This window comes from Zootoca vivipara, chromosome 14 (assembly GCF_965207765.1).
Source record: "Zootoca vivipara chromosome 14, rZooViv2.hap1.1, whole genome shotgun sequence".
Taxonomy (NCBI): domain Eukaryota; kingdom Metazoa; phylum Chordata; class Lepidosauria; order Squamata; family Lacertidae; genus Zootoca; species Zootoca vivipara.
The window spans coordinates 12454187-12476283 of NC_142597.1; the positions used below are offsets into that span (position 1 = coordinate 12454187).

At 45.3% G+C, this 22097-nt stretch overlaps 1 protein-coding gene across 5 annotated transcripts in view; it reads right to left on the reverse strand.

The window, feature by feature from the left end:
- SLC37A2 (solute carrier family 37 member 2) overlaps positions 1-22097 on the reverse strand; it is a 58004-nt gene that overhangs the window by 8506 nt on the left and 27401 nt on the right. For all 5 annotated transcript variants that reach the window (XR_004693978.3, XR_015947134.1, XM_035139150.3 and 2 more), the window contains exons 6-16: positions 19074-19150; positions 17357-17523; positions 15566-15603; positions 13350-13517; positions 12248-12338; positions 10278-10340; positions 7642-7727; positions 6190-6238; positions 4957-5030; positions 3318-3396; positions 1052-1149 (exon numbers count right to left, since the gene is read on the reverse strand). Coding sequence is in view for 3 of the 5 variants with exons in the window: in XM_035139150.3 (XP_034995041.1) it covers positions 1052-1149; positions 3318-3396; positions 4957-5030; positions 6190-6238; positions 7642-7727; positions 10278-10340; positions 12248-12338; positions 13350-13517; positions 15566-15603; positions 17357-17523; positions 19074-19150 (990 nt within the window). In the remaining 2 variants the exon portion in view is untranslated. The remainder of the gene's footprint in view (positions 1-1051; positions 1150-3317; positions 3397-4956; positions 5031-6189; positions 6239-7641; positions 7728-10277; positions 10341-12247; positions 12339-13349; positions 13518-15565; positions 15604-17356; positions 17524-19073; positions 19151-22097) is intronic.

The following is a 22097-nucleotide window of genomic DNA, read 5'->3' on the forward strand; positions in this document are numbered from 1 at the left end:
AGGGGACTGCTCCTGCTTGCCCCACCGAGCCACAGATGCTGTCCATACCCATTGTCTTATACTGAGTCAGCTCAATGGTCACCTGTGTAAACACCAGGCACCCCCAAACTCGGCCCTCCAGATGTTTTGGGACTACAATTCCCACCATCCCTGACCACTGGTCCTGTTAGCTAGGGTTGATGGGAGTTGTAGTCCCAAAACATCTGGAGGGCCACTTTTGGGGGTGCCTGGTCTACACAGACTGACAGCAGCTCTCCACAGAGTTTCAGATGGGTGTCTTTCCAAGCCCTCCAGGATTGAGCCTGGTACCTTCTGCAAAGCTCTACCACTGAGCTATGACCCTTCTTCAAAATTATACACAGACAAATGCAGTTGGAAAGGAAAGACCCCATGATAGGTTTTCATATAAAGCTGCTATTTCTCCATTGGTCTACCTTGACCAGTACTGTCAACTCTTGACAGACAGCAGTTTTCCAGAATCTCATTTGTGGTTCTTTCTCAGGTCGCTGTCCTGAGACCCTTTTGACTGGAGATGGTGGGGGATGCAACCTGGGACTTCCTGCAAGCAAACTGTCTGCTCTACCACTGAGCTGCAGGTGGTTCCCAACTTAGGTCAGGATTGGTGTAGCAATATCAGCTTTTCTCAAGCGTTTACCCAACTGAGGTTTAATTTGGTAGGATTTACCCCTTAGCTAACAGCAGGGAAGGAGACCTCCGGACTTTGTTCATCTCCATTCTCATCAACACCAGCTTGCATGGCCAACCATCAGGGATGAGGGGAGTTACAGGTCCCCAAAAAGTCCTACTCAGATGAGACCCCTTGAAATAAATGGACCTAAGTTAGTTGTGACACAGGACAAGCCTTGAGTAGGATTGGCACTGGATATAACCCATAGTCAATCATCATCTGGAGGGCCACCAGTTCCTGATCCCTTAGTTCACCATATCAAAAGTCTGTAGAGACAGGGGCAATAAGGCGACATGGGCGTCTCACAGAATGGTTGAGTTAAAAGAGGAATGGATGTGGAATGCTCTGCAAAAGGAAACTCACTAGGCAAGCCAGGAGATCGGCGGCCATCAGCATGTAGAAGACATTGTCCCAGCCGGTGCTAGAGATCACACCTGCCAGCAGGGGTCCAAGAGCAGCACCTGCAAAAATGAAAAAAAGAATGATGCAAAGGATCAGCAAGCAGCCAAGAGCGAAGTCCAGCTCATGGCAATATGGAAGGCAGGCTCCTTCTAGCACAGATGGCGCAGAAAACCTATGTCTGCAAATCCTACATGGTGGTGGTGGAGGAAGGCTCAGGAAGTTAGAGACGACCAACATGTACTCATGGGTAACAATAAAAGACCTGCTGTGCTGGATTACAGCGAAGGTTCTTCTAGCCAGAACTATGCATCTTATGGGGGGGCAGCCATTATACCCTGAGCTCACAAGAAGCGCACGATGGCAAAAGCATTCGGTGATCTCTGAATGTGGGGGTTCTGTTCATAGCTAACATGGCTGACTGCTGTTGACAGATTGACCATTTACAGCATGGGTAGGCAAACTAAGACCTGATGGCCGGATCCGGCCCAATCGCCTTCTAAATCTGGCCCACGGGCGGTCCGGGTATCAGCATGTTTTTACATGAGTTATTTGTGTGGCATAGGAATTCGTTCATATTTCCCCCCAAAAAATATAGTCCGGCCCCACACACGGTCTGAGGGACAGTGGACCAGCCCCCTGTTGAAAAAGTTTGCTGACCCCCCTGATTTACAGGTTGATTTCCCACAGAAGCGGGGAACCATGGGTGTGACCAGGGATGTTAAAGAGCCATATGGATTTGTCTCATACATATAGGAACACAGGAAACGGACTTCTACTGAACCAGCCATTGTCCCATCCACCTCAGCGGGGTCTACAAGAGCCGGGGGGGGGGGGGCTAACCTTTCCCAACTCTCGGGGTGGGGACATGTCAAAGTGAGGGAGGCTGCAGTGTCAAAGTTGGTGTGGGCATCTTTAAAAAAAGAAAAAAGTTTACTTGGGGTGGGGGGTTGTTTGAGAGGGTAACCAAAATCCTTTGGCATTCAGAATCACAGTGGGGAGCAGTCAGCTTAAAAAGGTATTTTGATGATGATGATGATACTACTTTAAAAATCACAGATTTGGGGAGCCACAAAAGGTCTTTTGGCATTATATTATCACAGTGGGTGACCTAAGGAAGCAATCAGTATAGCTCTGCCCAAGGCATGATGGAGAACAGCAAGAACCGGGAAAAGATAGGTGTAACATTTTACAAGGAGAGGAAGAAACATCACCGACAGAATAATTGTCACACACAGGAAGAACAAGGATATAGTTTGATTGCCTCACTTGCAATTTTATAAATCATTTAATGTGTCAATACGAATGGAAGTTGTTGTATAAGGGATTGTTATTTTGACCAGAGTGTAATTGAAGTTATTAAAGATTTTGGAACACATAAAGTAAAACAACTCTAGCATGTAGGGGGGCCACCTAAATTATGTGATTTGGTATCTGAATGATTGGTATTAGTAATGGTGTTATAATTTGGCATTGTTATAATGAAGCTATTATTGAATTGTAATTGAAAACTAATAAAAATATGATCAAATTGAAAAGAAAAGGAAGCAATCAGTATTTACTTTTTTTTAAAGAAGTGAAAATAAAGTATTTTGCCATCAGAGGAGCAATTAATTAATAAAATGAACAAATAAATAAATAAATAAAAACAATAATAAAAATATATGTATTTGGGGAAGCCTTGAGGAACCACAAAAACCTTTTTGAGGCAGACGCAGCCTTCTGGAATCAGCTCTCCAGGATTTCATGCAAGACTGTTTCCTAACAATACCTGGAGATGCCACAGATTGAACTGGGGACATTCTGCTCAAGAAACATGCGCTCTGCCGCTGAGGTACAGAGTTAGGTACTTGTGTGCACTTGCATGCAAATTTGTGTCATATGGGTGAGCAATGCGGCAATTAGCCCCATCCGTTCACAGGGCAGATTCAGAGCTGATATTGGCTGGGTTTGAGACAGAAGTGGGCCCAAGGTGTGGGACTAGTAGCCAGTTATCACCACATCTCCCTGGATAATGGTATCCTTTGTGGTACAACAAAACCCTGGATTAGGCTCAAATTAACTCCTAGGCCCGGTGTGGAGAAACTATGGCCCTCCAGGTGTTGCTGGACTGCAACTCCCATCATCCCTGGCCATTGGCCGTGCTGGCTGGGGCTGATGGGAGTTGTAGTTCAACAACACCTGGAGGGTCAAAGGTTCCACACTTGGCCTAAGCTTCTTAGCTACTGACCGACAGATCCCGTTCCATCAATGATGGCTGTAACGGTGGCAAGGGCCTTTGAGTTTCCTTGGAGACATTCATGAGTGCCCTGGGGTGGAGAAGAAAGGGGGGGGAAGCAAAGAAAGATTACAAGGTTAAAGGAAAACATCACAAATGAACATTACAAGGTTCCTGTTGCTCTGGAGGGCAGGACTGGAACCGGTTAGTGGGCGGAAATTTCAGGAAAGCAGATTTTAGTTAGCTGTTAGGAGGTTTAGATGACGTGGTAAGCCAAACCATAGCTTAGTTCAGCACAGCAGTAAAATGACTGGAGCCACATAATAATAATAATAATAATAATAATAATAATAATAATAATAATAATAATATATTTATTTATTTATACCCCGCCCATCTGGGTGGCTCCCAACATAATAAAAATAATAAAAATAATGCAATAAAACATTAAAAACTTCCCTAAACAGTTTGCTTTAGCATGATATGTGTGAGCCAGGCCAGAGATCTAGGTTTGAATTGATTGTTCCAAAACGAGTTAGTTTTGTTAAATTGTAAGGCGTTTAAAAGTATTTTAAAAACCAATTCAAATCATTTTAAAATTGTATGCATTGAAGGAAACATGTTGAATACAGCAGTACCTCTACTTACGAATTTAATGCGTTCCAAACGCACATTTGTAAGTCGAAAAAATTGTAAATCGAAGCAACCCTATCTAAAAATTCGTAAGTAGAAAAAATCCTATCTAAACCGCATCCAAGATGGCGGATGGAGCTCCATTCGTAACTAGAAACATTCATAAGTAGAGTTATTCGTAAGTAGAGGTACCACTGTATATATAATTGCAATGAACTTTTTTTGGAGGGGATTGCATTGAAAATGCTTCCTCTAGACAAGGCAACACTCCCTGCAACAAGAGTGCTCTGAGCCAGTATTATTATTTGTTCTAAAACCATCCTGACTACATCTCCCCCCCCCCTTTCTTGTACACTAACAGCTGCCATGAAAGGAGGGATTTGCCGAAGGGACAATTTTACAGCCAATAAAAAAATTTTTTTTTTACCAGACTACCTGGAGAATGTGTAACCGATCTGTGCCAGATTAGTTCAGATCTCTTCCAAGTTTTGAAGGCTGTGTGCTGGGAGCCAAGAGCTCTCCTCCTCCTCCTCTCTCAGCCAAGGTGTCATGTTTACACTCCATGGAAAGAATTTCCTATTCTGTTGCCCAAAGAAGAAAACTGCTGTGCTGTGCTCCTGTGTGTTGAATCCTGTTCTAGGAATGAGCTCAAGGCCAGAAAGGCTCAAGTCACAGGAATGCCCTTAATTGATGAATAAGAAATGGTTGCAAAGGACGAGCCTGAGAGAAGACAATGAACCACTTTGGACAATCAGATCTGGAATTATATCTCAGCAAGGTATGTGTGAGCTATAATTTAATTTTTTGGCTGATTCAGAAGCTGGTAACCCTAGTTTCCCAGTCCGGATGAAACAGGAAATGAGAGGCTTCTCGGTTTAAGCACGGATCCTGACTAATGTCCAAATGTGGGGCCACTGAATTGTATGGGAGCCAACCTGGGTTGTTAGCTCAAAAGGCCCCTGGAGTGAATGTTTATGTTTCCCAGTGAATAACAAGAACTTCTGGGGGCAATTCTTACCAAGTCCGCAGACACCGCAGTTGTGATGAGAGCGTAAGGCCCATTGACGAGGGCGCCGCAGAAAATTAACATCACTGCAGAGAGAAAGAAAGAACAAAAAAACCAGCCGTCTTGATTCATTCGCTTCCATTTACGAATCAACTTTGCTACGAACAACCCCAAAGCAATTTTAAGTCAATGATAAAAGCGCATTGGAAACAATGGCTGTGGCTCACTGGGGGGAGCATCTGCTCTGCAGACGCAAGGTCCCAGGTTCAATACCCAGCATCTCCAGGGGGAGAGCTGCTGCCAGTCAGTGTGGACAGTACTGAGCTAGATGGGCAAATGTTCGGACTCAGTAGGTGTGGGATGGATCATCACTGAAGCAGTGAAATGCAACATTTCCTGTTGCCTAGAGTGGACACACAGGGGGATGTTGCTCCAGCCAGGAGGACTTCCTGTCACACCTGGTCTGGACCATCCTCCCTGTATGTGACCAGGTAGATGGGCATGACCCTGGCAGACCCTATAAAAGGGCTAGTCATGCAGCCATCTTCCTCTTTGACTCATCTTTGGCTATTTGGCTCTTTTGCTGCTCTTATACGATCTTCTGAAGACTGCCATGTTATTATTATTTTTAAGAGGGAAATAAAGGGAAGTTTACCAGGAATAATCCAATCCGGACAAGCCAATTTGCTCAATCCGGATTGCTCAACTTAAATGGATTAAATCCGGATTGCTCAACTTAAATGATTCTAACGAATCCACCAACTTGCCTCTAGCAATGTGCATGGGAATGTGCTCTGCTACTAGCGTGAGGAGGGATAATATCTCATCAATATATTCTCTCCTACTTTCCTCAACATTCCCACAGAAGGCAGGCTCTTGTGTTGGCAGTAGGCATGGGCAGCACGTGCGGCTGGGCAGGGCTAGCAGGATTAGCCCCCCTCATGCAACAGATGGGTGCTTGAGCGGGATTAAATGTCTTCTCCAAGTCTGTGAGGCAATTTGCTAGCTGGAATGCCTTCCCTTGCAGAGTGGAAGGTGACACTCAAATCAATATCGTGCTGCCAGCTCCAGATTGCCTGGCGATATATTCAGAGAACATTTATTTCCTTGCACAAAACTGAATAAAGAACAGCAACAAAGGGACCGTCAGAGTCTGGTAGTAATGTGAGAACTAGCTCAGAGGTTTCTTGGTGAAGGCCAGTGTACGCCAGTGGTGAAAATCTCCAGAAATTAGTGCAACTTTACCTATTGACGTTGCTAGTCCAGTCTGGCCAACATGGTTGTAGACAAAGAGCTAGAAGAGAAAGGAAGGCAGTGAATGAGCATTTCCAGAGCGGTTCAACAAGCAGTCCCAGGAAACTCTAGGAATTTCAGCTCTGTGAAGGGAATAGGGGTCTTCTAACAGCTCTGAGCAAACTTAACGAAAGCTCCCAGAATCTTTTGGGGAAGCGATGAGTGTTTAAGGGGTGCTTTAAATGTATGGTGTACTCTATACCTTTGAAGGTGACCCAGGAACTACAACTAATCCAGAATGTGGCAGCTAGACTGGTGACTGGAAGTGGCCGCCCAGACCACATAACACATAACACATAACATAAAAAGACCTACATTTGCTCTTGGTACGTTTCCGAGCATAATTCAAAGTGTAGGTGCTGACCTTTAAAACCCTAAACGGCCTCGGCCCTATATACCTGAAGGAGCATCTCCACCCCCATAATTCAGCCTGGACACTGAGGTCCAGCTTCTGGCAGTTCCCTCACTGCGAGAAGTGAAGCTACAGGGAACCAGGCTGAGGGCATTCTCGGTAGTGGCACCCGCCCTGTGGAACGCCCTCCCATCAGAAGTAAACAACTATCTGACTTTTAGAAGACATCTGAAGGCAGCCCTATTTAGGGAAATTTTTAATCTTTGATGTTTTGTTGCTTTATTGTTATTATTATTATTATTACTCTTGTTAGGAGCCGTCCAGAGTGGCTAGGGAAACCCAGACAAATGAGTGGGGTATTTGTTGTTGTTGTTTAGTCGTGTTCGACTCTTTGTGATCCCATGGACCAGAGCACGCTAGGCACTTCTGTCTTCCACTGCCTCCCGCAGCTTGGTCAAACTCAATAATAATAAATTATCATTATTACGGGTGGGCATGGTCAAGACATGCATAGGGAGACATGCATAGGAAAGGCGAGAGGCTATCAAACTATGGCCCATTGGGATTTGGCCCTGTCCTCTCTAACTTTCCAGCTCAGCCTTTGCCAACCTGGTGCCCTTCAGATGTTTTGGACTACAACTCCCATTAGCCCTAGCCAGCACAGGGCAGTGTAGAAAAATGGTGACTAAAGTAAGCAAAGGGCTCACAGAGGTGACTTGTTTATTGAACATTCATCTCAATTTGCTAGCAGGGAACTCAGATGACTTGGCTCTTCAATGAGCATTCGTTTGCGGGGATGTTAGAGGATGTCGTGTCAAAGCAAGTGGTATCCCATCCTTTTCAGTGCATTTCTCCATCACCTCTTGAAAAAAGTTTCAATCATTTGGGGAAGTGGGTTTGTAGCGCAAGACCTCCCAGCCACCTATGATTCCACAACCTGAAGCTGCAGGTATGTGACCCCAAAATAGTGACTGTCTAAAAGTGCCTGGACACACAACTGGCGTTTATCACCTTGCTGCCTCTGGACCTGGAAGTGAAATAGGGAAACTCACCATGGGAGCAGCCAAAATGAGCATCGTACAGCATGTCGTGGCCCTGCCACCTGTGTAGTCAGAGATGAGACCTGCCATGATGCCTCCTGCAGGACAAACAAAGTCACAGTTCACTTTCGGATGTTGGGAAAGGGTAGAGAATGTCAGGTCTGAGAGCCATGGACTCACTCAATGGTCTTTGGCAAGCCAAATAAATATTAGATTTTCTGTTTTACAATTTAAAGTACTCATTTTTACATCCTTAAAATATCAGTGACTTCCCTTCTTCTCTTTCCATGGTTCATTTTGCATATCATAAATCCCTGCATATTTTACAAAAAATACAGTGGTGCCTCTACTTACGAATGACTTGACTTACGAATGTTTCTACTTACGAATGGAGCTCCATCCGCCATCTTGGATGCTGTTTAGATAGGACTTTTTCTACTTACGAATTTTTAGATAGGGTTGCTTCGACTTACGAATTTTTTCTCCCAATGCATTCCTATGGGATTCGACTTGCAAGTTTTTTCGACTTACAAATGTGCGTTCGGAACGCATTAAATTCGCAAGTAAAGATACCACTGTATACCATTCCATCAAAATTTATTTACACTGTTGAATTTATCTTAATGCTGCCAGCGTTTTCAGCTGTACAGAGTTATTTCCCATCTTTTCAATAAACGTTTTCCAATCTTCTCTCAACATATGTTCTTCTTGTTCTCTTATTCTATATGTTAAGTCTGCAAGCTGCACATATTCCGTCAACTTAAGTTGTCACTCTTCTTTGGCTGGGACCTCGCTCGTTTTCTATTTTTCGGCTAACAACACGGGCCGCATTAGGGGCATACATAAATAACCTTTTTTGACACCTGGGAAATTCCGTCTGAATTATCCCCAACAGAAAGGACTCTGGTTTGGAGGGGGGGAGTACTTTCGAACATTTCCCCCAATTCATTATATATCATTTCCCAATACTCTTTTACCCTTTTAGAAGTCTGCCATATATAAAAGAACATTCCCTCAACCGCTTTGCATCTCCAGCTCTTTTCTGATTCAGTCTTATACATCTTAGTGAGCCTACTCTGAGTTAAATGCCACCTGTCAATCATTTTCAAGCTGTTCTCCTTCAAAGAATAACATGCTGTGAACGTCAAATCGCTTTTCCAGAGTTAAGCTAAATGAATCCCCACTGGAATTAATGCAACTAACTGTTCATTTCCACATTATATTTGAGCTTTTCCATGGTGAGAAGGCCATGTCCAGAAATCTCGTGGAGCTTGGTGCTCATTCCCATCTTAAATTGCTTGCAGGAAGGAAATACATTTGCAGCCCCTTTAACCCAGAAAATTGTGGGGGGTAAAGTGACAACATTTGGGGCAGTAGACCGGCATACAGTTCTTTTCTGCTCTTTTCATGGGGGAGCGGAAACACGCATGCGCAGAAGGGGTGGGAGAGCAGTGACCGATAGGCTTGTCCTTCATGGATTCTGCCTAATTCTCAGGATAGCTCAGTCGCTACAGCACGAGACTCTTAATCTCAGAGTTGTGGGTTCGAGTCCCACATTGGGCAAAAGATTCCTGCATTGCAGGGGGTTGAACTAGATGACCCTCACGGTCCCTTCCAACTCTACAAATCCATGATTCTTCTAAAGGCATCCAAGTTGGTGGCCATCACAACGTCTTCTGGGAGAAAACTCTTGGGTTCAGAATCCTTTCATTCCAAGCTCAAGTCTTTTGCACCAGGCAGTGAATCTTGGGGTTCTTGTGCCAATAAAAAAGCAGAACTTCCCTCCCCCAAGTCAGTCATTTGCCCACCCTTGCTATAATTTGCCCACTCATAAACCCCTCACCCCAAGTAGCCACCTCTGCTGTATACACAGTGTTGTTTTTTGGCCCTATCCCCAGGATAACAAAGAAAGCACAGGTGAAAATAGAGTCTTAGAATTGTAGGGCTGGAAGGGACCACAAGGGTCATCTAGTCCAATCCCCTGCAATGCAGAAATATTTTTGCCCGACATGGGATTCGAACCTACAACCTTGATATTAAGAGTCTCATGCTCTACCGAATGCACTATCAATGCAACGTATTTTGAATGTGCCCTAAAGTTGAAGTAACAATGGGCTATACTTTACCCATGGCTCCTCTAATTCTGTCATTTAGAAATGTTAAGGATATTGTATTAATAGATAGAGAATTAGTACAATATTTGCTAACTGCTGTTGGAATGCTCATTTGTCAAAACTGGAAGAAAACGAGGACCTTTTCCATGCGAGAACAGACGACCAGACTAAGGGACATCATATATATGGTTAAGCTCCTAGATATGGTGAGAACCAGATAAGATGGACAGCCAGGTAACATACATTTGCAGGAAAAAAATGAGTCTTTTTTATAATTTACTGCAGCAATGAGCTCCAGGATAATGTAAACCCATTTGTCGCGCTTGAAACCCAATGATTTTCAGTTGCCGTATATGACTTTGGTGAAGCTTGTTAAATTTGCTTTGTCGGTTACAAGTTCTGGATATTCATTTTCCTTTGGCTTTGGATCATCGGACTTCATCTTGTTTTGTTTTGTTTTGGTATCTATGTACACAAATATAATTACACTACTAAAATTATTTTTTTTAAAAAAAGAAAATCGATGCAACAAACCAATTATGCCGCCGACGTCAAAGAGAGTGGACATATCCCCCGCCTTTTTCGCAGTGAAGTGAGCTGCAAAAAGAAGGGCAGGAGAAATGGCTGCATGAGCAGAGGATCAAAATGTGATGGAATTAAATTTCCATTCCACCATCACCAACACCTCCAGTAGAAGACATCTCAGTTGCGGAAGACCCTCTGTATTTGACCCTGTACAGCTTCTGCCAGGCAGAGTCGATAGAACTGGGTTAGATAAGATCAATGGCCTGACTTGGCTGGAAGCAGCTCTCTGCTTGTTGGCAGGAGATGTAGCTCAATGGAAGAGGATACGTTTTGAATGCAAAAAAGTCCCTGGCATCTCCTACACCTGAAACTCTTAGAGAGACACTTCCAAGTCAGTGTAGCCATTACAGTGGTGCCTCGCTTGCGTAACAAGGCCCCAAGAAATCCCAAATAACTCACAACGGACACAATAATTATGGTTTTGGTTTTTGGCATTAATTTTAGGCCACAACTTTATTTAAAATACAAATTAAATTCGAGTGTTGGCTTAGGCTTTGGTTAATCCTTCTGTCCACCCTAAGGGACAGGACCATTTCCATCTGACCACCGGGTCAGGACCATTCCATCTGCTCTGTTGAGCAGGACCAATTCCATCTGACCATTTGGGTCAGGACCAACTCCGACTTACCTCGCGGTTGGTAAGTCAAGTAAACACCCCAAGGGATTGGAGGTACGGTTTCCCAGTACTCTCCTTCCCCCAAGGAGCGTTCCCCGAGGCTCGGCTCTGTACTGGACACACCATCCTTGCTTAAGGCCGGATGATGGACTAGAGTCCCTGAGCCCCAGGATTCCTTTAACGGAATACTTCTATAAGGAGCAAATAATTGGGGGATAGGCCTATAGGCCATGTCCCTCCAAAACCATTTAACCAAAGCCTAACGGCCAACCTAACAAGTTGTGACAAATTGCTCGTCAGTAGGCGAAAACCACTTGGCAACAGCCAATCAGCCAAGTGGAAAAATTCCTACTGAACTCCTGAATACAGCGAGCCCCGCTAATCGGGCAAGCAGTGTCGGCTAAGGCCTAAAACCGGCGGCGGGTGGGTGGGGATTCGAAGCTTCTCCAACGGACTGGGCAAAAACGAAAGTGAGCGGTCATTAAGTTAGAAGTGCCTGTCAATCAAACTCAAGGCACGCCCCGTGAGTCAGCTTAACATTTTAACCCACCCCCTCCCGGATTTCTCTCAGGCCTGTCCGCAAATGCCACTACACTTTATTGAGTGTAATGGTCCTTAACGAATGCCCTGCTTAACGAAATTTCCGCTTAACGAACGGATTTTTCGAGTGGAGCTTGCCTCGCTAGACAAATGTGTTTTATGAAAAATTCATCTAGCAAATCGCGGTTTCCCATAGGAATGCATTGAAATTCAATTAATGCGTTCCTATGGGCAAAAAAAAAAAATTCGAAAAAAATCCAGTGCATTCCTATGGGATTCGCTAGACGAATTTTCGCTATAAGAAAAGACCCGTGGAACGAATTAATTTCGTCTAGCGAGGCACCACTGTATTGAGCTAAATAGGGCCAACAGTACTTTGAGAAGGAAGCCTTTTAGCTCTGCTCTTCTAGTCTTTTGTTTTAACTCTGCTGTTCAATTCCTTTTGTTTTAATTCTGTCCTATTTTCTTTTCTTAGAAGCGCTTGTTAGGGCTTGAACAGGAGCATAAAATGATTGTTATCACTCAATAAATAAAGTAAAACAAAATAAAATGAGGTCCCCCTGGATTCTTTATTTAAAAAAATTTTTTTTAAAAAAAAACTAAAACAAAACGGGCCCATCTTTAGGTGTGATGAAGGACACGGACCTAAAGCCAGCCTTTGGGAGACTCACGAGTCGTTGGAAAATCCCACCAGCAAAAACTTCCTTAAGCAGGTTCTCAGATCACAAATTGGGAGTCTCCATAACAAGCTCCTTGAACTCACCCACATTCACAATGTAGAGGGGAAGCCAGTAAAGGAACGTGTAACTGACTAGTTTTGCAAACAGGAGGCAAAAGGAGAACTCCACCACGCCCTGCAGAGGAAAGAGGGGGGGAAAACCATTAGCAGCTAACAAAAGGCAGTTTTTGCAAAGACAAAAGCCCCAAACAGGCAGGACACAGGGGTATGGGTGTCCGTGGGGGTGGGAAGGGGGATGTTGCCCCCCACCCGAATCACAAGCCACCGATTCCCACAGAACCTGAGATACAAGGGGTTATGTGCAGTCATTCATCTTCCTGTTTTGTTTTAAATATATATTTGTGAGAAACCGGGCTCCATTCAGGGCTTGCCTTTACCCTCCCCTGGATAAATGCCTATGGACCCCCATGCACAGGTCAATTCACGATCTGATCTCCTGTTCTCCTTTTGCCGGGCTCAGCCCAGTATGCCTGAAGGAGCATCTCCACCCCATCGTTCAGCCCAGACACTGAGGTCCAGCTCCGAGGGTCTTCTGGCGGTTCCCTCACTGCGAGAAGTGAAGCTACAGGGAACCAGGCAGAGGGCCTTCTCGGTAGTGGCACCCACCCTGTGGAACGCCCTCCCAGCAGAAGTCAAGGAAATAAATGACTATCTCACTTTTAGAAGAAGTGTGCATGCACACGAAAGCTCATACCAAAATAAAAACTTAGTTGGTCTTTAAGGTGCTACTGAAGGAATTTTTTTTATTTCACTTTTAGAAGACATCTGAAGGCAGCCCTGTTTAGGGAAGTTTATTAATGTTTGGTTTTATTGTGTTTTTAATATTCTGTTGGGAGCCGCCCAGAGTGACTGGGATAACCCAGCCAGATGGGTGGGGGGTATAAATAATAATTACTATTTATCATCATCATCATCATCTTACTAAACAGTAGCTGCCAGGTGTGTAGCTGCCAGTCTGATCCACACAACAGCACACCTGTCCATTTCAATTTCTTGTCTTTCCAGTCTTCTCTCCCCACCCCGGGATATAAATGTAGTCAACTGAAACAAAGGGAGATCTACCACTGCAACTAGCCTCTTACGACGCAGCCATCCCACCCTCCCTCCCCTGTGGGGCCGTACTCACGGGTATCCGGAGGGCATCAATGAAACTAATGGCTTCCCGGTCGTCCGCCGATTCTTTGCTACCTTCCGACATGTCCACAATGTTTTCTCGGCTGTTGCTGGAAACATTTAGGCTCCCGTCGCTGATGGAGTGGCCCGCCTCGAGACCTTTCTCTTCCAAGCCGGCAGCCTGAGAGAGACACCAAGCAAACAAAGGAACACCTCAGGAGTTTGGATGCAGATATGATGCTTCAATAAAGAAGCAGCTGCTCTTTATTGAGTCAGACCACTGGTTTTCCCAGTAGTGATGTATGGAAGTGAGAGCTGGACCACAAAGAAGGCTGATCGCTGAAGAATTGATGCTTTTGAATTATGGTGCTGGAGGAGACTCTTGAGAGTCCCATGGACTGCAAGAAGATCAAACCTATCCATTCCTAATGAAATCAGCCCTGAGTGCTCATTGGAAGGACAGATCGTGAAGCTGAGGCTCCAATACTTTGGTCACCTCATGAGAAGAGAAGAATCCTTGGAAAAGACCCTGATGTTGGGAAAGATTGAGGGCACTAGGAGAAGGGGACGACAGAGGATGAGATGGTTGGACAGTGTTCTCGAAGCTACGAACATGAGTTTGACCAAACTGCGGGAGGCAGTGCAAGACAGGAGTGCCTGGCATGCTATGGTCCATGGGGTCACGAAGAGTCGGACACGACTAAATGACTAAACAACAACAACAACTGGTCTATCCAGCTTTGTTTCCTCTAGAGTGGCTGGCAGCCGCTCTCCGGGGCTTCAGATGGGGGTCTCTCTCAGCCCCTACTACCCCAGAGATGCCAAGGATTGAATCTGTGTACATAGCAGATGTTCTGCCCCTGAGATATGGAACTTCCTTCCAAGTCAGGCCACTTGTGTGGCTGGCACAAGTGGGACCTGCATCAAAATGTTTAAAACAACTTATTCTTTTTTAAAAAAAACCAAAACATGTGCTGTGGTTAAACCACTGAGCCTAGGGCTTGCTGATCAGAAGGTCGGCAGTTTGAATCCCTGTGACGGGGTGAGCTCCCGTTGCTTGGTCCCAGCTCCTGCCAACCTAGCAGTTCGAAAGCACGTCAAAATGCAAGTAGATAAATAGGAACCGCTACAGCGGGAAGGTAAACGGCGTTTCCATGTGCTGCTCTGGTTTGCCAGAAGCGGCTTTGTCATGCTGGCCACATGACCTGGAAGCTATACGCCAGCTCCCTCGGCCAATAATGCGAGATGAGCGCGCAACCCCAGATGAGTTGGCCAATGAGTTGGCTTATTTTGGTTCATAAGGAAGATGGGAGAGCCTCAGCTCCATCAGACTCCGTCTGCAATGATCAGAGAGGTAGAGAGGGGAGGCTGCAGGGCTGTGCGAGGTACTGAAGGTTGCAGCTTGCAAATTCAGATTTAATAGTGCAGTTTTCAGCAAAGGGCTCCCGAAGCAATGCACGAGAAGCAGAAATCTGAAATTGTAAAAGCTGCACATGATGCTAAAGGGACCCCTGACCGTTAGGTCCAGTTGCAGACGACTCTGGGGTTGCGCCGCTCATCTGGCTTTACTGGCCGAGGGAGCCGGCATACAGCTTCCGGCTCATGAGGCCAGCATGACTAAGCCACTTCTGGCGAACCAGAGCAGCACACAGAGAGGTACCTATTTATCTACTTGCACTTGAGGTGCACTTGAGGAGCTCACCCCGTCGCAGGGATCCGAACCGCCGACCTTCTGATCAGCAAGCCCAAGGCTCAGTGGTTTAACCCACAGTGCCACCCGTAGTCCAATGTAAATAGAGTGGTACCTCACTAGACAAATGCCCTGCTAGACGAATTTTTCACTAGACGAATGGGTTTTGTGAATTCGCTTTGTGAAAAATTTGTCTAGCGAATCGCAGTTTCCCATAGGAATGCATTGAAATTCAATTAATGCGTTCCTATGGGGGGGAATTCAATGCATTCCTATGGGATTCGCAAAACGAATTTTTCGCAAAACGAATTGACTCACAGAACAAATTAATTTCGTCTTGCGAGGCACCACTGTAAGTAGTCCTCCTTCTCCCTCCCTCCCTTCTCCAGTAGCGCATTATGCTCCATACTGAAAGGAAGAAGAAACAGCTGTTCACTGTGAGTGGGAGAAACTCTAAGTCACATTAAATTTAATGGGGCTTGCTCCCCGGTAAATGTGCAAAGGATTGAAACATAAGGGTATGTGTGTGCAAAACTTACATGATGGAGAGGAGGGCTGCAGTCGACATCTTCGGGATCTGAAGTGGAGAGGAGACTGTATTATAAAAGCACACCTTTCATTCAGAGCAAAATGACATCAGCAACCGGGGTGCGTGTTTTATAAAATATATTCCAGTTCGGAAATCAGGTAATTAGTGCCTGGCTGGATGAGACCTGTGGTCCATCTAATCTAGCATCCTCTTCTCACAGTGACCAACGAGAAGCCTGAAAACTGGACACAGCAGCACTTTCCCCATTTGTGGTTCCCTGCAACTGGCATCCAGTATCATGAATATCTGTCACTGTGGCTATTTTGATGGACTTCCAGCAAGGATGGGGAACCTGTGGCCCTCCAGATGTTGTTGGACTCCCAACTCCCATCAGCCCCAAGAAGAATGCCCAATGGGAAGAGATCATGGGAGATGCAGTCCAGCTGCATTCGGCGCTCCGAAGGCACAGAAAGCCTCTTTTGCACCCTAAGAAAAATACATCGTGCCAGGGCAGAGAAGAAAGCAGTTATAAGTGCTTTCTACCACTAGGTGGCAACATCTGCTCGTCTACCACTCGTGAAATGAAATTCAGGGATGGTCAGAGGTTTCAAGTCCTAGTAAAGGACCCCTGACAGTTAAGTCCAGTCGCAGATGACTCTGGGATTGTGGCACTCATCTCACTTTACTGGCTGAGGGAGCCAACGTTTGTCCGCAGATATCTGGCCAGCATGACTAAGCCGCTTCTGGCGAAAGCAGAGCAGCGTACAGAAACGCCGTTTACCTTCCTGCCGGACATGCTTTCGAACTGCTAGGTTGGCAGGAGCTGGGACCGAACAACGGGAGCTCACCCCGTCGCAGGGATTCAAACCGCCGACCTTCTGATCAGCAAGCCGAAGGGCTCAGTGGTTTACACCACAGCACCACCCACGTCCACTCAAGTCCTATGTAGGTCAAAAGCAATGCTCCCCAATTTGACACAAGACTAGTTCATTGCCACCTCAGTGATTCCGCTCTAGGTTTCTATTGCTCCTTTTAAACACTGCATGGTCCAATAAGCCACATGCATATTCCGTTTGATTGTTTTGGCTTTTATGAGGCTATTTGAGACAACTCTGACATTTGCATTCAGGTCCTCTCTTTGCTTCTCTCTCTCCCTCCCCCCCCCCCGTGCCCCCTCACTTTGGTGAACTGCTGTTTCTTACCACAACTATGTTATCTAGATATGCTCCTATTAGGCACACATTGCTTATAAACTGCATCCCCTCTTTGGCTAACACCCTGGTCCTAAAGGAGTTTAGGCAGAAGTAAATATCATGGATTTTATAAAAGCAGAAATCACTTCCTTGGGTTTTCACCCAAACACTCCCAAAGCAAGAGTTGGCAGGTGTACATATAGGGCTGAGCCAAAAATTATTTTCAGAACTTTTTCTGCATCAAAACGGAGGGCTTGGGATGGCAGTGGGGAGACTAGAAGATTTCACAAAGCTGTCTCCTCCTTGTGTTTTTCTACTGTCTCCACCTCCTCTTCTATGGGTCTGGTAAGGTCAGAAAGCATTTGCCCTCACTCTGAGTTGGCTTTACAACAACAACATATAATCACATAATGTTGTCGCCACGAAGTCAAATCAGAGAGAGGGCAACACTTCCTGAACTCTCTTGGGTTTAAGTGAGTGTTTTTGCTGCTGCTGCTGCCAATTCTGCATCAGACTTCATTCGTGTTTGTGTCCCTGTACCCAAGTGCCACCAACTTTGCCAAGTGTGTTTGGGTGCAGGGAGACATTTTGGCTCAGTCTATACTCACATTCAATGAGGAACAAGAAGCAGATGACGCCCATGCTGGCAATGATGATCCCAGGCACGATGAACGACAGGCCCCAGGCGTTTGAAACCCAGGCACCAGCAATCAAGGATCCTAAAATGTTTCCCACAGATGTGTGCGAATTCCAGATGCCCATGATTAAGCCCCGTCTGGTAAGAGATAAAAGACATGGTTCAGCAAGTCCAAAGTCTGCACCGATCATAGTTTAGAACCAAAACCATAGCTTGAGTTTCTGAGCATGCAGCTGGCAAACCAGTTCCCTTCCTATCAGCTTTTAGCTTCAGAAATTCACTCCTAATTCCATGGCACAACAATCTTTGGAGAAACAGTGCCTTTAGCTACGGTTTGTCCATTGAGACAACATTCCCAACCATAGCTAGCACAAAGCATGGCTTGCAAACCCCCATTAAACCATGCTTTCTCGTTCTGACTGTTATTGCCAGTTGTAAACCCTCAGGCTCAATTCAGAAATGGTGTCCAAACCATGCTTACCAAAATTTAAACTATGGTTTGGTATGATGTCTGAATTCACAAATCATGGTCTGCAAACCCTCTTTCAACCATGGTTTCTCATTCTGGTTTGACCACTGATTGCAAACCATGATTCATGGTTGCTCCTCCCTCAACCCTGCCTCCTGCTCGTTTGCCCTTTGGTCCTGACTACTGGGGTGACCCATGGCTCCCAGTTGTCAGGTCCTGGGCTCACCTCTGCCTGCCTTCCACGGCTCAGGCCTGATACCAGAATCTTTTAACGAGCAGAGGGTTGCCAAACTTGGAATTCAGGCAATCCCGGTTCAAATCTCTGCCCAGCCATGAAGCTCACTGGTTGGCTTCATGCAAGTCGTGATTGCTCAGCCTAGCCTACCTCACAAGGTTGTTGTGAAGATACTCCAAGCTACTTTTGTATTACAGTACCTTACCTTCCAAGTCCCGGACTGCAGAATCCGGGACCGGCAGCCGTGTGACACCGGAAGTTGTGTCGACGTAACTTCCGGTGTTGCTTTGCCCTTCTATGGGCACCAAAAATGGCCGCCGTCGGCTTCAAAAGTCGCTTGTACGCATGTCAGGAAGTGCGGCGACGCAACTTCCGGTGTCGCTCCGCCCATCTATGGGCACCAAAAATGGCCGCCGCCGACACCGGAAGTCGCGTCTATGCACTTCCGGACATGCGTAGATGCGACTTTTGAAGCCGGCGGTGGCCATTTTTTGTGCCCATAGAAGGGCAAATCAGAAATAAAAAAAATGGCCGCCGGCAGGAGAAAATAATGGAGAAAAACGGGAGACGAAGTGATACGGGGGGCCACCGGGAAAAGGTAAGTAAAATCGGGGTTTTCACGGGGAAAACGGGGTACTTGGCAGCTATGCAGTACTGGTTTATTAACTGTACTTTCATGCTGCCCCATAACTCTGGGTGGAGTACATCAAAAAGCTATTTTGAAAAACACACTCCATCAAACATTTAACACAATGCCATTCACGAAAAGGCAGGAATGCATATGCGATTTTTTTTTTTTAAGCCCCATGATGGTGCCACAATCAGGTCACGGCCTCATTTTTCAGCGCAGGGTGATATTTTCCATTTTCGCGAGGGAATAAATCTGGTACTTCCTCCTGGGATGAGGATTAAGCTATTGGCACTTGAAAGCAAAACAACCACCCACAAGACACAGCTGGGCAGATATTAGGAAACGAGACTCACTTCCCCTTTCCAAACCAGTTGCCAACACACGTCACTACCGAGGGCCATCCCGTCGTTTGTGCCAAGCCATTGAGGACCTAGTGGGTGGGTGGAAGAAGCAGGAGAGGGGGGAAAAACACACAGCTAGTTAAGCCAAAGTTAGCATTATGCACAAAGCCTTATCATTATAAGAAGAATAATGGGTTGTAACCAATGGGTTGTATCTAATGCTAGGCCCCAACTGCACTATGCATATAAAGCAGTATCATACCGCTTTAAATAGTAATGGCTTCCTCCCCCAAAAATTCTGGGAAACGTTAGGAGAGTTCTCCTGTTCCCCTCACAGAGTTGCAATTCCCAGAGTACCCTGGGAAGAAGAAAGCCTCTCTGCAGACTGTAAGGGGCCTAAGAACTCTCAGCACCCTTTAAAAATTACAGTTCCCAGGATTCTTTGAGGGAATCCATGACTGTCCTACTCGGACCAGACACATCTAACTGAGGTTCATTAATTTCAATCGGTCCAACTCTAAGTTCAACTTAGTTGGCAACCACCCACTAAAAATCCATAGAGAAATGGAATGTTTTTATTATTATTATTTCTTACTATATTGGCAAATTTCAAGATGCAATAAATCCCTAGACTTTATTGAGTGAAACAGAGCTCTGATTTAAAATTTGAGTAAGACAGAATTATTTTTTTCCTTATTCCTTTATCAAGGCAAAAATATAATGATGAAGGTGATACTAAATACGGCACTGGCAATTTCAGCACACACACACACACACACACACACACACGACTACATTATGTCAATTACTTGACTTTTGAAACTGCCTGCTAATTTATGTTCAATTTAATTCTGTACAGTCGTACCTTGGTTTTCGAACAACCTAGTTCTCAAACGTTTCGGCTACCGAACTATCGAAACCCAGAAGTGACTGTTCTAGTTTTCAAACATTCTTTTGGAAGCCAAACATCCAACATGGGCTTCCGTGGCTTCCAACTGGCTGCAAGAGCTCACATACACATACTCCTCGTAGTTCAGGGAGCTCAGAGCTTAGATAGGTGGCCACAATACCTTTCTTTCCCCCTCCTTCCTAACAACTCTGTGAGGCAAGCAAGGGCGAGAGGCAGGAGTAACCAATCCCCCATTGAGCTTTGAGGTCTGCCATCCTGTTTTGCACAGTGAAGACCCCTAAAGGTCTCCACCTAAAGGTCAAACTAGATACGACGCCATTCAAGTAATTAGCCAGATCGGGATTTGGGCTCTGGCATGTGAGATGGAGGTGAGGTTTGTCCCGGGATGTTCTTAAGGCAGATCGGGGAACCTGTATCTGCCATTTGCATTGGTAAAAATGTTTTCCCATTGGAGCAAACTGGAGCTTGTTTCTCAATGCAAAAAACACACACCAAAAACACAGGGAAAACGAGGACTCCCGATCCAGATCAGAAGAACATTGAGGGCAAAGCATTAATGCCTTTATCCTTATACAGTGGTAACTTGGTTCTCAAACGTCTTGGTTCCCATACACCAAAAACCCGGAAGTAAGTGTTCTGGTTTTCTAACGTTTTTCGGAAGCCGAACGTCCAATGCGGTTGTCGGCTATTGTTTCCAGGGCCCTGCACCAATCAGAAGCTGCGCCTTGGTTTTCAAACATTCCAGAAGTCAAACGGATTTCCAGAACAGATTAAGTTTGGCGCTTTTGTTTTTGCTATTTATTTTGCGTTTTTGTTTTTGAGGCTTTTTCGGTTAATCTGTTTTTGTGACTGTGTGGAACCCTATTCACTTGGTGATTGATTGACTGCGGAAATGGATAAAAGCCCCCCCCCCCATCCAAACAATGACTATCATCAGTGCAGGTAAGAATTATTATTTTTTTAAATTTTTATCATCTATAATACTGTCTTATTTATTTTATAGTACAGTACATTGTTTAATGCTTTCATTTTATGGCTCAATGGCCTCGTTAGATAGTAAAATTCATGTTAAATTTCTGTTTTAGGGGTTGTTTTCAAAAGTCTGGAATGGATTACAGTGGTGCCTCGCTAGACGAATATAATTCGTTCCACGGGTCTTTTCTTATAACGAAAAATTCGTCTAGCGAATCCCATAGGAATGCATTGAATATTTTTTTTGAATTTTTTTTTTGCCCATAGGAACGCATTAATTGAATTTCAATGCATTCCTATAGGAAACTGCGATTCACTAGATGAATTTTTCGTAAAACGAATTCGTCAAGCGAGGCAACCTCCACTAGAAAAAACCTTTCGTTAAGCGGAAATTTCGTTAAGCAGGGCATTCATTAAGCGAGGCACCACTGTAATCTGTTTTGCATTACTACTGTATGGGAAAACGCGCCTTGGTTTTGGAACACTTTGGTTTTGGAATTGGCTTCCGGAACGGATTAAGTTTGAGAACCAAGGTACCACTGTACCCTTAAGCCATGGTCCAATTCCAACTTGCCCCCCTCTTCCACCTGTGATGTATTTTAAAAAAGCCATGCACACAATTATTGTGTCATAGTGCCTCATCTAGTTTAGCCCTACACCAAGACCATCAGGATAGCTAACCTCAGTCCCCTGGCAACTGATGGTACACATCCCCAAAAGAGCTGTAGGAACAAAGTCTTCCTCACTGCTCATTCCCAAGTAAGCAAGCCAGGGATCCTGATTGTCTGAGTCAACTCAAATTTGGGGGTGTTTCTGGGATGCATCTCGCCTCTCTTCATTCTAGACTTCCCGGTGAGCAAGACCTGGCTGGGCTACCACCCAAACCAGTTGTGAAGTTCAATCCATGAAGGAGTGGGAGGAGAAGATTATTATGACTCGTCCCAGAGCCAGTTTCAATTGGGAAGGAAGAACAATGGGACGCCTTGCCCAACCCGCTCTCTAGGGTTCCAGGAAAGGTCCTCTCCGAGCACTACGTGGAGGTGCCAAGGAGTGGATCTTTCTTCCCTCAAAGAAATGACTTTCTTCCCTTGGCTCAAGCTTAGGGGATACCCATCCTGGTTTTCAGGTGCACGATGTTGATCGGCCAGCCCCTG